General features: G+C 46.8%; 1 protein-coding gene across 3 annotated transcripts in view; it reads left to right on the top strand.

Moving 5' to 3' along the window:
• The window catches only part of CHRNA7 (cholinergic receptor nicotinic alpha 7 subunit), a 137,477-nt gene that overhangs the window by 45,765 nt on the left and 77,968 nt on the right, over positions 1 to 13,744 (top strand). For 2 of the 3 annotated variants that reach the window (XM_060179263.1, XM_060179265.1), the window contains exon 3: positions 12,754 to 12,798. The exons of the other annotated variant lie outside the window; for it this stretch is intronic. In XM_060179263.1, coding sequence (XP_060035246.1) covers positions 12,754 to 12,798 — 45 coding nt within the window. The remainder of the gene's footprint in view (positions 1 to 12,753; positions 12,799 to 13,744) is intronic. 3 annotated transcript variants of the gene reach the window in all.

Raw genomic sequence — 13,744 nt, 5'->3', positions numbered from 1 at the left:
TTATGCCAGTGAGCTATTTTGCAGGCCTGACACACCTGCTTTTGGGACCTGTTCCTGCCTTCCATTCCTGTCACTTCAGTCCTTCTCTTCTGCCCTTTGAAAACCCACCTTTATAGCAATTGCTCACGGCGGATTCTGTTGAGAGCCCCTCTTCTCTAACTCCTGTCTTCAGAGGACCTCAGATTTGACTAGATTTGCCACAACCAGTTTCCTGATTCAGACCCCAAACTCATGCACATTTCCCTTTTTGAATTTTTATTTTTTTTAAACTCTGGGACCTCATATATGTACCATTTAAATGTTCCTGGGCTTTCTTTCTCTCTCTCTCTCTCTCTCTCTCTCTTTTCCTTCCTTCCTTCCTTCTTTCCTTCCTTCCTTCCTTCCTTCCTTCTTTTCTTCATTTAGGGGAAGGAGAGTAAGAGAAAGGGAGAGAGTGAGAGACCTCTTTGTAATGAGGAACGGACTGTGATAAAAACAAGATGTAACTAGGGCCAAATAACCATTGTGAGGTCTGGGGTCTCAAACAAGGACAGGGTGGAGCAAGGGTCAAACTGCTTTATTTATTTTATTTTATTTATTATTGGATAGAGACAGAGCGAAGAGGAAAATAGAGAGGGAAAGAGACAGAGAGACCCCTGCAGACCTGCTTCACCACCCCTGAAGCTTCCCCCCTGCAGGTGGGGATGGAGGACTTGAACCTGGGTCCTTGTGCACTGTAATGTGTACGTTTAACCAGGTGCACCACCGCCTGGCCCCGATCAATTTTTTTTTTATATATTTTATTTAATGCTAATGAGAGACATACAAAGAGAATGATACAGTGAGAGACAGAAACACCAGAGCACTGCTTACCTCTGTCTTATGGTGGCTCTGGGAATTGATCGTGGGACTTTAGAACCTCAGTCGGACATGAAATTTGTTTGCACAATCATGATTCTGTTTTCTCAGCCCTAAAGTAATCTTTATCACACCTGTAGTCCTGGAAGGCCACATTAAGCACACAAATTGCACCAGGTGGCCACCCACCACCCACCCTTCCTGCCTGCATAACTCCGCTCCCCACCCCCATTCCCTTCTCACTTTCTCACCAGATACAAACTCTCCCAGTCTTGAAGAGAGGAGACTGTTCTGACTCTTCGGTCTGTGCGTCCCTCTCAGGCTAAGCATAATAAACCTGCTTTGACTTTCAGAGATATGTGTATCTCTGTCTCTGCTCTCTGACCCCCAGTCTCTGTCAGGGTTTGACACCCCCACCCCCAGGGCACCAGAGCTTCCTCTGTATGGTGCTGGGTTTCATTCAAACCGAGGCCACTTCCATGGCAAAGTACTCATGCTACCTGGTGAACTAGCTCTCCACCCCCCCCTTCCCACCCACCACATTTCTGTAACTTGGGCATCTGTGAGGATCCAGCTGTGTCTGTGGGGTATTTCTCTTCCACTCAGTCATACTGAACTCACTGTGTGCACTGGATTTGCTGTAAACCAAGAAGGAAATTCTTGGACACCGATTCACGTAAGATGGTGGCTTAAACATCCTGGGACTTTTAATTGTTTCTGTCTGGGGACGGTTCTGGTAAAGCTTGATGCATGGTTTCTTCCTGTAGCTAGAGCTTGTCTCCCTCCAGTTCCCCACTGCCTGCCCCCTTCACACTCCTGCTTCCAGATCTCGGGGGTGGTGGTGGTGGTGGTGGTCCTTCCTGCTTCAAATCTGTCTTAACAACCTACTTCTGAGGCATCACCAAATTATATTCCAAATTATATTCCTCCATGAGGATAATTTCTGGAACCATCCGTTCCACCCCGGTTCCATGGCTGCCAGTTCTTAGCAACATCGCCCCACCAGATATTCGTCGGGATGCGGCATCATCTAAGTTCATTTCCCACGTCTATGCTCGACCGGACCTGCCAATATACTCGGATATCTTCGCCCACCCTGTCCAACGCTTGACGTCTCGTCACCCAATCTGGTCCCCTATGCCTACACTGAACTTCTCTGTTCCAGTCTCTTGGAAACAGAGTTGGCAGTCAGTCAGCTGAGGTAAAGAACAAACACCTCATCACAGACCCCTGCAAGCGTCAACCCGGCTTTGACCTAGCACATTATGATCGGGCCCTTCTCAATCGCTGTCGAACAGGCCATGGCCGGTGCGCCGCTATGTTCCATCGCTGGGGAGCCAGAGACGACCCGAACTGCCCCTGCGGCTACAGACAGACTATGACCCACATAGTCAACGACTGCCACCTCTCCAGATTCAAAGGAGGTCTTGAAACTTTACATCAGGCTCAACCTGACGCTGTTGACTGGCTATGGAAGAAGGGCAAACGCTAGAAGAAGGAGAAGGAGAAGGAGAAGGAGAAGGAGAAGGAGAAGGAGAAGGAGAAGGAGAAGGAGAAGGAGAAGAAGAAGAAGAAGAAGAAGAAGAAGAAGAAGAAGAAGAAGAAGCAGGGAAGTTGACATCATGCTGGGAGGGGCTCCAGCATGCAGGAGCCAGATGGCCATAGAGTCAGAGTGAGGTCACTTCTCCAGGACCTCACCCCCACACAGGGGCTGGAGCAACTTGGAAGCGGGACCCTGCTTCCTGCAATATGCCGCTAGACTGTGTGTCTTTTATCTATTTATTTTTTTCGGTGGTGGTGGGGGGCATGGGGAGTCATTTGACATACTCCAGGTCCAAGACACTTTTAAAACATTTCCTATTGATCTGTTTAAACATATTTTGATTTATCCACCTATTGGGTATATAGAGGTAGGACCTGAGAAGGAGAGAGAAAAAGAGAGACACTGTGGTAGTACTTCACTGCTCATGAAGCTTCTTCCCTGCAGATAGGGACCAGGGGCTTGAACCAGGGTCCTTCCACATGGCAGTGTGTGCACTCAAGCAAATATTCCACCACCCAGCCCCCAAGGCATTTTTAAATGACTTCCGGGTTTATTGCTAGGACAGGCCCCAAGATCTGCTGCTTCTGGTGGCCATCCTCCTACCCCCTCCCCTGCCTTTTATTTTTTCTTCTTTTTTTGCCTCCAGGGTTATTGCTGGGTCTCCAAACCCACTGCTCCTGGAGGCTATTTTTTCCCTTTTGTTGCCCTTGTTGTTTATCATTGTTGTTGTTATTATTACTGTGTTGTTGTTGGATAGGACAAAGAGAAATGGAGAGAGGAGGGGAAGACAGAGACGGGGAGAGAAAGATAGACAACTGCAGACCTGCTTCACTGCCTGTGAAATGACACCCCTGCAGGTGGGGAGCTGGGAGCTGGAACCAGGATCTCTAAGCCGGTCCTTGTGCTTCGCACCATGTGTGCTTTTTTTTTTTTTTTTTTTTGATAAAGGCAGAAAGAAATCTAAAAGGAAGGAAAGGAAGAGATAGGGAGGGAGAGTAAAAGAGAGATACTTGCAGCACTGCTTCATTGTTTCTGAAGACCTGCCCCCCAGCCCCCTTTCCAGTGGGGTTTCAGGGCTTGAACTTGGTAAGGTGTGCACTCCATTTATCTAGGCCAAAGACTTAACTTCAGCTCCCAGGAGAGGTCCCTATCTGGCTCTTATGTGGCAGCTCATCTTCGCAAAGGATTCAGCCCTGATGGACTGCTTTTCAGCGCCTTGTTTTGCTGTGTGTTCCCTGGGATTCTGTCCATCAGGAATTGTATATTGGGCCACCGGGAGGGAAATTATGTGTGTGCGCTACACTCCGAATGCCCGAATAAAAATACATCTTCATGCCTCTCTTTGCGTTGCTCCTAAAAATAGTAAGCTAATGTGCTGAGGATTTAACTCAGGTTGTTAAAAATAGAACGAAAGGGTTCAGAATCACTCTGGGTGGGGGTGGGTTGGGGGGGTGGTTGGAGAGGCAGAATTTTCCACAGAACAACCATCTCTGCCTGAGTAGAACTCTTTGAGAAGTGCTACAGGGTCTCAGCGGGTCTCTTCTCTGCCTTGAAGAGCTGCAGAAAGAGCATGCTCTGTTTTTCAGTCCTTAGCAGCACTGTCAGAGATAAGTACATGTCAGGCTGGGGAGATAGCACAGTGGATCTGCAAAAGGCTTTCCTGCCAGAGGTTCTGAGGTGCCAGGTTCAAACTCTGGCACATCTATAAACCAGAACTAAGCAGTGCTCTGGTAAAAATAATAATAACAACAACAACAAGGAGAAGGAGAAGAAGAATATCTGTGGGGTCTGGACTGTGATGCATCTGGTTGAGCACACACATTATAGTGTGCAAGGAACTAGGTTTAAGCCCCCAGGCCCCATCTGCAGAGGGAAGCTTTAGAAGCAGTAAAATAGTGCTGTGGGGTTCTCTCTCTCTTTCCCCCCTCCCTCCCTTCAACTCCCCCTTCTGTCTCAACTTCTTTGTTGAGAACTTTTTTTCAAAATAAATACATAAATACATACATAAGTAAAATATTTTACAAAGATAAACATGTTATTTTATTTTTGTATATTTATTTATTTTCCCTTTTTTGTTGCCCTTGTTGTTTTTCATTGTTGTTGTAGTTATTGTTGTTGATGTCATCATTGTTAGATAGGACAGAGAGAAATGGAGAGAGGAGTGGAAGACGGGGGGAGAAAGACAGACACCTGCAGACCTGCTTTACCACCTGTGAAGCGACTCCCCTGCAGGTGGGGAGCCAGGGGCTTGAACCAGGATCCTTACACCTGTCCTTGTGCTTTGTGCCACGTGCACTTAACCCGCTACACTACCGCCCGCCTCCCAAAAATGTTACTTTTTATAGTTCTATTTACTTTTTTTCTTTCTTTCTCTTTCCCCCTTTCTTACCCACCCTTCCTTCCTTCCTTCCTTCCTTCCTTCCTTCCTTCCTTCCTTCCTTCCTTCCTTTCCTCCTTTCCTCCCTCCTTTCCTTCCTTCCTAAAAGAGAGAATGAAAGAGACCACAGCACCAAAGCTTCCTTAAATGCAGTAGGGGCCAGGATTAAACCTGGGTTACACATATGGCGAAGCAGGTGAGCTAGTTCCCTGGCCCTTCACACTTTTCACTGCCACCTACAAGAAAGCTGATGAAACTCCATCTTTGGAAACAGTGACACTGAGCTTTGGAAAATGTCACTGTCCATCAGGGCACCTACTAGATGACAGAGCCCAGACCTGCCAGTGACATCTGCCCAATAGCCAAGAGTTAGAACCAAGCTAAGTGTTTATTGCTGAATGGCTGGGAGATGTCAGCTGATGGGCAGATTAGAAAATTGATGGGCAGATGGAAGACATGGTATATATACACAGTAGAATATTATGCAGCCATAAAAAGCAAAGCCATGGCTATTTAGGACCTGGGAGGATCTAAAGGATATTATGGTAAGTGGAAATAATCACTCTGCGACTTTACTCATGGGCAGCAAATCAGCAGAGCAATGGAGTAAGCAAACTAACACAATAACACAGTCGATGCTTGTGTGTGCCCTTCCTTCTCGATGATAAAGCTGACGTACTCTACATGGCCAAACATTCAAATACAACAACGGCATACTGTTCAGTTGGGAGCTCTCTCATCATCTTCACTATAACATGGAAATAACAACAGCATTGGCGTTGCTGGCTTCTCATCATAAAGCTTAAACGAGGCTTCTGTGTAAGTGTGTGTGTGTGTGTGTGTGTGTGTGTGTGTGTGTATACGCTCACGCTCATGCTTGGAGTCTCCAAGTCTGTATCTGATCTTTAGGAGACTGGAAACTCTACTTCAGAGTCAAACTATGCTACTTTCAGATATCATTTCCTGGTATCTCTGTGGCAAATTGCTTGTTCATCTTTTGCCCATTTTTTTTATGACTCCTCTCCCCATCCCTTTCCCCCTCCCCCTCCTTTTCCCCCTCCCCTTCCCTCTCCCCTCCCCTCTCCCTTCCCCCTCCCACCCCCCTCTCTTTCCCTCTCCCTCTCCCCTCCCCTCTCCCTCTTCCCTGTCTTTTTTCTTATTGATTTGTAGGAGCTTATTTCTTCTTTTGGGCATTTTATTTATTTATTTGGGTCACAGAGAACATTTTGTTGACTCAGGGAAATATCACAGACTTTCAGTTTAAGACCAAGATAAAAGTGTAGTTGGTGTAAAGATGAAATAGATGAAAAAGAAAGTCATCTTTGCTATAAACTACGTAATGTTACATAAGTACGAATTTATATTACACAGCAATTTTCTCTGCAAACAAGAAGTTAGACGCTCACCTATTATTATCTATTTACTTATTTTCCTGCACTACACAGAATCGAATATAAAAATAAAACATATTGGGAACTCTAGAAAACAATCTGGAGAAATGTCTTGGCATAACTTCCAGAAAATTCCTGTAGAAACGAGAGAGAGCGAGTGAGAAGGCATCACCCATCATCAGAACCATCACACTGTAAAGCAGGCGCACGAGGGTTCTAGCACGTTGGTTTGAAAGGACATGGATGCTTAAGTTAGTGGATTATCGTGCCAGCACCTAGCCCCAGCAATAACCCTGGGTGTTAAAACAAAAACCTGGGTGTTTAAAATTCCCTTTTCCCTTCCCCCTCTCCCTTTCTGGGGGCTTGAACTTGGGCCCTTGTGGTTGGTTACATGTACCTTCAACCTGATGCAGGTATGTGTCCTGTGTAGTGAGTTGTCTCCAGGCTCCAGGATTGCCTTATTTTATTTTATTTTTAGAATAACATACCAAAATGCTCACAAATGCACAAGTGTTACCAGGCCAGTCCATTTGGAGGGTGTGTTGTCTCCTAGCCCTCCCCTGACTTTATGGCATCTATGGGTCCTTTCTCCCCTTGCACTGAGTCCCATTTCACAGCCTGTGTGACATTCCCCTAGGCCTTGGTGCAGCAGGATTATTTCCCCAGAACACGACTTCTCTGGGCCTGCTGATGGGGTGCGGCAGGGGGCAGGGGTGGGGTGGGGAATGGGAGCCCTGGAGTCTTCTGCCAGCTGTGTACCCCCTCCTCCATGTCCTGCCAGGTGATCTGGACAGTGATAACCAGACAGGAGCCTGAGATTCTGGAATCTACCATCAGCTGTTGTCAGGGACTGTGTGTGTGTGTGTGTGTGTGTGTGTGTGTGTGTGTGTGTGTCTGTTCAGAGACTCTTGGACTGGGGGAGAAAGGACTCACAGAAGCCATAGCATCATAGGAAGATTGTGTGGCAAAGCTTCTTCCAAATGGACTGGTCTAATGATACTTGTGCATTTGCTGTGATATTACTAAATATACTATATTTTATATTATTATTGTTACTATTATTATTTTGCCTCCAGGGTTATTTCTGGGGCTTGGTGCTGGCACTATGAATCTGCTATTTCTGGAGAATTTTTTATAAAAGGTTTTATTTATTCATGAAGACAGGAGAGAGAGAGAGAGAAAGAACCAGACATCACTCTGGTACATGTGCTGCTAGGGATTGAACTCAGGACCTCATGCTTGAGAATCCAACGCTTCATCCATTGCACCACCTCCCAGACCATGAGATTTTTTTCCCCGTTTTATTGGCTAGCACAGAGAAATTGAGAGAGGGAATGGGAGCTAGAGTGGGACAGAGAAAGATAGACATCTGTGGACGTGCTTCGCTGCTTTTCGAAGCATCCCTTCTGCAGGTGGGAAGCCAGAGGCTCGAACCCGGATCCTTGCACAGGTCCTTGTGCTTACTACTGTATGTGTACGCTATGTACGCCACCAGGTGCACTCCCTGCATTTGTTTCTGAGCATTTTGGTGTATTACTCAGTCTAAAAAATACAAGGCAATCCTGGAGCCCAGAGACAGCTTACTAAACAGATGTGCATGTAACCATGTACCCCACTTCCAGCTTGGGGTGGGGTGGGCGTGAATGTCCTGGGACTAAAGACAAGCTTCTTCAGCGAGTGTGTGATTTCAGGCCAGCCCAGGAGGCCTGCATTGGGGAGGATGCTTCAGAGCAAGAAGGACATTCCCCTCTGTGATTGGGAAAAGGATCTATCTCTGGGACCAGGAATATCCTCCTGCTCAGGGCTTGAGGGACATCTGGGGACTGAAGTTCATTGGCCAGCATTCTCAAACTAAATGCTGCTCTCCAGCCCTATTGCCTGTCCTGTGAGGGCAGAGCTGTTACAGATTGCAGAGTGTGACAGGGAGCTAGATTTCTGATGTGCATGTGGGGGTGGGGAGGAGCCCTCAGTTTGAGTGCTGGGTAAGAGTCAGGGATACTGAGTTGAGACTCAGCCAGTGGGCGGCCCGGGTGTGGCGGGATGGGGACTCATTCAGGGTCTGCAGGCTTCTCTGCCCAAGTCTTCATGGAGGGCTCCCCCAGCCTGGTCCCCTCCCTGCCCCCTGAACTCAGAATGGCTGACTTTCCATCTTGATTACAGTCTCAGACTCCAGGCTTGGGTCCCATGCTGTTCCCTGCCATGAAAATTCCCTGTCTCTCTAATGAGGTTTCAGTTAGAATGTTCGAAAGCAGCAAGTCTTTTAATTAGATCCTAGTCACAGAACTCCCAAACCACAGAAGCCTTTACAATTAGAGGGAGGGAAACCACCTGAGATGGAATGTGGGCTCATTTGTAGCCTCTGAGACAGCACCTCCTTAACGCTCTGACACAAGGACTGTGCCTTCCCCAGGGAACAGTTACCTGGTGCTTTCTGGGAACATTTGGATTGTGAACTGGAACTAAGAGCACCTGTGACTCCCGCATCATGGACTCCCTTGCTCAGTGCAGAGAAATACCAGCTCTGAGGGCTTGTTACTGAAAACCCCAGGCACGCTGTATTTTGCAAAACAGGATGCATTTTTTTCTTTCTTGCAACTAAACTGGCAGCTTCTTTGATGCCTGTGGGGCATCTTCCCATGTCCCTCCTGCCAGCCCTGTCTTCTCTCTGGGATTCACACCCATCCCCATCATAACCACATTTCTCCTTGGTGCCTGGCATGTGAACAGCTGGAGGGGCCACACATTCAGAGTCCTTGCATTTGAAGGGGAAGAAGGATGTGTTTTTCCTCTGCGTCTCTGGCCTACAATGCCCACTGTCCAGCAGGTGCCTGGTTCTGCCCCCTTCCTGGTCTGTGGCTGTGAATACCAGCAGTCAGGCGAGCTGGCGGTTCATGGAGGAGGAACTTAGTGAGCTCAGTTACTGGCCACTGTGTAGTTTGTGAGTTTGTGTGTGTGTGTGTGTGTGTGTATGTGTGTGTGTTAATAAAACTGTTGTTAAAATTTTCAGAGGCTGTTGCCGGGCGGGCTAGCTTCACGGGCGGGTAACAGAGACGCGGAGACAACAAATACAGCTTCCCTGCCCAGCCGTTGTCTCCGCGTCTCTGTTACCCGCCCGTGAAGCTAACCCGCCCGGCTAGAGCCTCCGAATTTTAACAACAAAAAACCATTTCTCATAGCAGGAATGGTGATTGCTCACTGACAGAACTCTTGAGTTTTGAGGCCAGGTGGTGGCACACCTGGTTAAGCACATACATTACAGTGTGCAAGGACCCAGGTTCAAGCCTGTGGCCCTCCCCTGCAGGGGAAAAGCTTAACAAGTAGTTCAGCAGGTCTGCAGGTATTTCTGTCTGTCTCTTCCCCTATTTCCCCCCCTCTCTAAATTTCTGTCTCTATCAAATAATATTATTATGTGGAAATGTTATGCATGTACAAACTATTGTATTTTACTATTGACTGTAAACCATTAATCGCCCAGTAAAGAAATTTTAAAAAAATAGGAAGAAAAAAGTTAAATTATTTAATTTAAAAAAAACTGTGGTGAGAACAGTCCCAAGCAGTGTTCTCGGCACATTTTCTGGGTCCGGTGCTATGATATAGTACAGTTGGGTGCATCCCAGTTGAAAAGACAGCCTAGTGGTTGTGCAAACAGACTCTCCTGCCTGAGGGTCCCAGGTCCCAGGTTCAATCCCCAACACTACCATAAGCCAGAGCTGAGCAGTGCACAGGTAATAATAATAAGAATAGTGTAAATTTTTCAAATATATTGGGAAACATGGGGTCCTGAGTTCCATCCCCAGTATTGCATGTGCCAAGGTGATGCTCTGGTTCTATCTCTCACTAGTAAGTAAATAGCACTGAACCCACATAGGTTGGTTAATGAAAGGTGACTTTGCCTGGAATTTTCTATGGGTGTCCCTCTGCAGCCCCTACATCCCCCGCCCCCAGATCTCTCTGGTCAGTACAGACTTGGTACTCAGATAGCGCCCATACTCAATGTGTAAAAATGGGGAGTGGGGGTGGGCAGTGACATACCTGGTAGAGTACATACATTACCATGGGCAAGAATCTAGGTTCAGGCCCATACCTCCAGAGGAGAAGTTTCACAAGCATTAAAGCAGGGCTACAGGTGTCTTTTTTCTTGCCTATCTGTCTCCTCACTCCCTATTTCTCTTTAATTTTTCAAATGATCTTTATTTATTTATTGGATAGAGACAGCTAGAAATCCAGAGGGAAGGGCATGATAGAGAGAGAGAAAGAGAGAGAGAGAGAGAGAGAGAGATACCTCCAGCCCTGCTTCACCATTCACAAAGCTTTCCCCCTACAGGTGGGGTCCAGGGGCTTGAACCCAGGTCCTTGCACTTCATAACATGCATGCTCAACCAGATGTGCCAGCACCTGGACCCCCTCTCGATATCTTTTTTAGTCCTATCAAGTAAAGGGAAAAAAGCCACTGGGAGCAGTGGATTTATCCTATAGGCCTTGAGCCCCCCAGTGATAACTGTAATGGCAATAAACAAACAAACAAACAAGCAAATGGAGTGGGAAGGGAGAGTCAATGCCTGTGTCGGAGCCAGGTTGGAATGGCTCTTTCATTCAGTAAGTCGCCTCACTGTTGGCATCCTTAGCTTGCCCACCTGGGTAGGAATCGCCTTTTAGTCCTGTGTCAGAACATGGCATGCTGCTTGGGGGGAGAGAGCAAGGGGGAAGATGGTCAGACCCACAGGGTCCGGGGAGAAACCTGGGACACTGAACACATGCAGAGCTAAGCAGCCATCGGGAGCCAAGGGAGCAAGGGGTGGTAGCAGAACATTTTTGGGTTTCTTTAAAATTCAGTACTTGGAGGCCAGGTGGTGGTGTACCCTGATGAGTGCATAATCACATGCTCAAAGACCAGGGTTCATGCTCCTACTTCCTACATGCTTCAAACAACGAAGCAGGTCTGCAGGTGTCTATTGTTTTCTCTCTTCTTTCCTATCTCCCTTCCCCCCTCAGTTTCTCTCTATTCTATCTAACAGAAAGGAAAAAGAAAGAAAGAAAGAAAGAAAGAAAGAAAGAAAGAAAGAAAGAAAGAAAGAGAGAAAGAAAGAAAATAATGGTCACTGGGAGTGGCACTGAGCCCCAGAGATGACCCAAAAGAAAGAAAAGGGGAGTCGGGCAGTAGCGCAGCTGGTTAAGTTCACGTGGTGCAAAGCAGATCCCAGTTTGAGTCCCTGGCTGGCTCCCCACCTCAGGGGAGTCACTTCACGGGCGGTGAAGAAGGTCTGCAGGTGTCTGTCTTTCTCTCCTCCTTTCTGTCTTCCCATCTCTCTCCATTTCTCACTGTCCTATCCAACAACGATGACAACAACAATAATAACTACAACAACAATGAAAGACAAGGGCAACAAAAGGGAAAAATAAATATAAAAAAATTAAAGAAAGAAAGAAAAGAATACACACACACACACACACACACACACACACACACACACACACCCCTCCGTCACTGGGGACACTGAAAAAGAACCTGCCCAGTTGAACACCTACCTTGCTACGGGTGCAGCCCAGGTTCAAGTTCAGGCACGGAAGCTGCCATGACATTGAGGGAGGATCCAGTGGGGCTGCTCTGGAGCTGTGGTGTCTCTATTCTCAGTCCACTCATTCTCTCTCTCTCTCTCTCTCTCTCTGAATGAACAAAGTCAGCTAAGACTGGTGACTTTGCAAGCATGTGAAACCCCATCCTTGCAGTAAACAAATAAATAGAACTGTTTACATTCTGGTAAAAGTGGACTTTGGGGCCAGCGAAATAGCTTACTGGCAGCTTTTCCATGTGTGTGTGACTCAGGTTCAAGCCTGGCCCCCACGGCATCAGAGGAAGCTTTGGTGCTATAGTCGCTTTCATTCTCTCTGCCCCTTTCTCTAAAATAAATAAATAAATAGCTAAACCTCAACAAAATAGGAATTTGCACGCAATCTTCTTTCCCCTCCCTCCCTCCCTTTTTTTCCTTTTTTTTTTTTTTCTAGACACCAGGGTTGTTGCTGGGGCTCAGTCCCTACATAATAAATCTAGCCCTCCCAGTGGCTGTTTTTTTCCCCTTTTTTCTTCTTGGCAGAGACAGATTGAGAGACCAGGGCAAGACAGAGAGGAAAAGACAGACACCCGCAACACTGCTTCACTGCTTGTGAAGCACCCCCACCCCTCCCCGACAGGTACAGAGCGCGAGCTTGAACTGGGGGTCTTTATAGATGGTAATGTGTGCACTTTTAAAGTATAGAAACCTAAGGGGGGAATTTTATATATAGATATGCTAAAAGGTTGCCGTTAATCCTGTCTGATGGATGGGTTTGCATGGTTTTTGCTTCTCCTCTTCCTACTTCTCTGGTTCCCGTACGCACTCTGTGATGGAAGTGTGTGCCTTCACCATGAACAGAAAAGCAAAGCAGCAAAACTCCAGGGAAACGCCACTTGCACGTATTCAGATGTCCTTGGTCCATTTTAATCCTCCTCACATTCTGCAGTGTTCCCACTCCTGCATGAAGAATGGCACCTTGGTTTGCAAGCTGCGCTGACCACATTTCTGATTCTTTCCTTTTCTTTCTTTCTCTTTTTCTTCTTTCCTTTAAAGGATGAGAAGAACCAAGTCTTAACTACCAACATTTGGCTACAAATGGTAAGTTGAGGCCATAGCTGTTTTCCCTGGTTTTACCTTAGGTGCTGGTGAAATTGAGCCCCAAGAGGCATCTTAAGTTCCTTGTCTGTCCACTCTTAGTAAAACCCAAGTCCTCCGTTGCAGTCAGGACTTTGCTTGCTGAGGCCACAAGTGTGGACAGTAGATTCAGCAGTACCTGCTCCAGCCTTGACTTCCCTGCAGGGAAATGGGTGGTGGTGGTAGGGGGGATATCAACTATGCTTCATGGGTAAAGCGTTAGGGGCGTAGATGTGCATTTTGAAGTTTGACACCTGCACTGTGAGTAGTCCCCCAAGCTCAGGAGCACCCACCCACCTCCTAGTCCTTCTGAGGTGCCTTTGCACCCATGGAATGGAGCAGCTGCCAGTCATCTACCTGATTCCTGCTCCTGCAACTCCTGCCTGAATGTCAAAAGGCTGTTCCACATTCATGAGTTTTTGCAATCTGAAATGCTGACCTAGATTTGACTATTTGGCAAATGATGCTACTTCATCAACTCCAGAATACAGGTACCCTTTGAACAAAGTGTGACTTAGGGGCAGTGATTCCCACCCCCAACACACACACACACTTACACACTGACAGGCTGGATTCCATCTGTATGTGTAGTCAGCCCGTGGTTCTGTATTAATTGTATTTCTGGCTCCAACCTCCTGACAACAGCAGTTATTTGAATCTGAGGATAAGGAAAAAAAAAGCCTGTCCGTGTACCTACCTGTGTTCTCCATTCCAGGATCACAGAATCCATTTTATTGTGATTTAAAAATAAAATCTCTGGTCTTTATTTATTTATTTTATTAGTAATCTAATAATGATTGACAAGATTGTGGAAGAGGAGGGGTACAATTCCACACAATTCCCACCACCAGAGTTCCATATCCCATCCCTTCCATTGGAAGGCTCCCTATTTTTTATCCCTCTGGTAGTA

The sequence above is a fragment of the Erinaceus europaeus genome, chromosome 20 (assembly GCF_950295315.1).
Source record: "Erinaceus europaeus chromosome 20, mEriEur2.1, whole genome shotgun sequence".
Lineage (NCBI taxonomy): Eukaryota > Metazoa > Chordata > Mammalia > Eulipotyphla > Erinaceidae > Erinaceus > Erinaceus europaeus.
Note: the sequence above shows the minus strand (reverse complement) of the source record. Positions and strands in the feature narration are given on the sequence as shown.